We start from the raw sequence: 2,002 nt of genomic DNA on the forward strand, positions 1-2,002 counted from the left end.
CAAATACACAGGAATCTGGGCGCCCCAGCACCCCCAAGGTCTCTGCATTTCCTCCCCCGCCCCCGGCCTCTGCCCACCGACAAGGCTTTGGCAGGTGGCCGGGAAGGCAGGCCAGGGCGGGGATGCAGGGGTCAGCAGTCTGGAGGTGCAGGCGACACAGAGCTGAAGGCCTCTTCCCTCGCACAGTGTCTGCGGGGGCCGGGGCACTCGGCCAGCCGCTCAGGCGTCGTACTTCTTCCCAGTCCGGTGGATGTGCTGGAAGAGGGTCATGGAGAAGGCCATGCCCAGAATCTGAAAGACATGGGGCCCAGAGGCCTGAGACGGGGGCCCAGGGGGCACCCAGCACCCGGGGGGGAGCCCCTCCCATCATGCAGACAGGGGGGCGCGAGGGCAAAACAGAGCTAAGGCGGGCTGCACGTGGGGAGCTTGGCCCCTCGGACTGCCCAGGCTGGATGTCACCCAGCTGCGAGGCCCAGAAACCTGGTGTTTCAGAGCACGGGGACGGGGGCCTGGCCCTAAATGGCAGGGGGCCGAGGAGCTGGGGAGTCGGTGGGGAGGTGGCAGGAACACTGAGCAGAGTCCCAGGGCCCACAGCACGGCAACTCACGGCTGCTGCCTCGGGAAGATGTTGATGGCCATCTGTGTCCCTGTACCCCCTGGGTCCTGATGCACTGGAGGAGCAGGGGGGCAGCCTGCCTACCCTTCAGGCAGCAGCACACAGCACGGACCCGCTGGCTGGGGACACTCACTGCCTCCGTGGCTCTCACACTCAAGGTCTGCGGTGGCCCTGGAGGCTGGGGGCTGGACCCAGCCCAGCCCCAGCGCCCTGCTCCAGGCCTTGCCACGGGCCACCCTGACCTGAGCCCCACTCGGAACCACACAGCCTTCTCCCACAGGCCTGCCTCCCGTCAGAGTCCTGAGCGGGCACAGTGGTTCATCCACCAAGCTCGAAGTCTCTTCGACGAGCAGACTCAGTCTAAACCACAGGCCCCAGGGTTTAGGGAAGAAAAGGGACTTCGAGCAGGACGTCTGTCTCTCTGTGGACCCACTGGTCAGGAGTCGGGGCTCATCAGGGGTAGCAGTTACACACAACTGGGCGAGGAGGGAGCCCCCAATCCCCAGAAAGATGGGGGGGGTCTCCTGTTCCCACCACGTCAGCCTCCTCATCCAGGAGGGAGCTGAGGGTCTCCTTGGCATTCTTCTCCGTCACCCACGCTGGGCCGTGCAGCACAGCCACCCACAAAATGCAGACCAAGGAGGGCAGCCAGCCCTTCCTGAGCGCCCTCCCGGCCTGATGTTGCGGGTATCAGACTCACCTAGTGCTAAGAAGTGATCCATGATCAAGCCCACTACACAGACGTGGAAACAAAGGCACAGAAACCAAGCCGCACGCCAGGCGACGAGACACACTCTCACAGGCGCTGGGGCGGGACGGACCCCGAGGAGGCTGCCCCTGGGCCTTGCTCACACTGATGCCACGCGGTTGGTTCACAAAGTAAAAAAGGTCCCTGTGCCTGGGGGGGACAGGCCTGTCCCAGCTGGCCCTTCCTGAAAGGCCAGCACAGGCCCAGGGCTCAGGGGGATGAGAGGAGGCTTGGGCAGGCCCTGGCGGGGTAGGGGGAGCGGGGCACGCAGGCCCTGCAGGCAGGGGTCTCCCTCAGGCTATCCCCTCCACCCCGCTGGCAGGACGACCCCCCTTACCTGCGTGATTAGAAGGCACATCCCCACCGTGCCGAGCACGTGCTTATTGTCAGCAAACCACTGTGTGACCTTCTCGTAGCAGCCCTGGGGAGTGAGGACCACAGCTTCAGGTGCTGGGGTGAACCGAGGATGCTCCTGCCCAGCCCCCAGCTCACTTCCCTTTGGACCCCGCCCCCACCCCGGTTCTGTCCACAAGGCCCCACTGCACAGCCCCAGAGCCATTCCTACCCGACTCTGACTCCCCGAGACGTGGGCCCAGACGCTTACTCGCCACTGCCTTTTGGCTTCAGGCCTGTGGGCC

The 2,002-nt window shown here is 65.1% G+C and overlaps 1 protein-coding gene across 1 annotated transcript in view; it reads right to left on the bottom strand.

Moving 5' to 3' along the window:
* Window positions 1-2: 2 nt before the first annotated feature.
* TSPAN9 (tetraspanin 9) overlaps window positions 3-2,002 on the bottom strand; it is a 4,892-nt gene continuing 2,892 nt past the window's right edge. The window contains exons 4-5 of the mRNA XM_010845003.1: window positions 1,702-1,785; window positions 3-291 (exon numbers count right to left, since the gene is read on the bottom strand). Of these exons, the coding sequence (XP_010843305.1) occupies window positions 220-291; window positions 1,702-1,785 (156 nt within the window). The 3' untranslated portion in view covers window positions 3-219. The remainder of the gene's footprint in view (window positions 292-1,701; window positions 1,786-2,002) is intronic.

Source organism: Bison bison, unplaced genomic scaffold, assembly GCF_000754665.1.
Source record: "Bison bison bison isolate TAMUID 2011002044 unplaced genomic scaffold, Bison_UMD1.0 scf7180017864213, whole genome shotgun sequence".
NCBI classification, from domain to species: domain Eukaryota; kingdom Metazoa; phylum Chordata; class Mammalia; order Artiodactyla; family Bovidae; genus Bison; species Bison bison.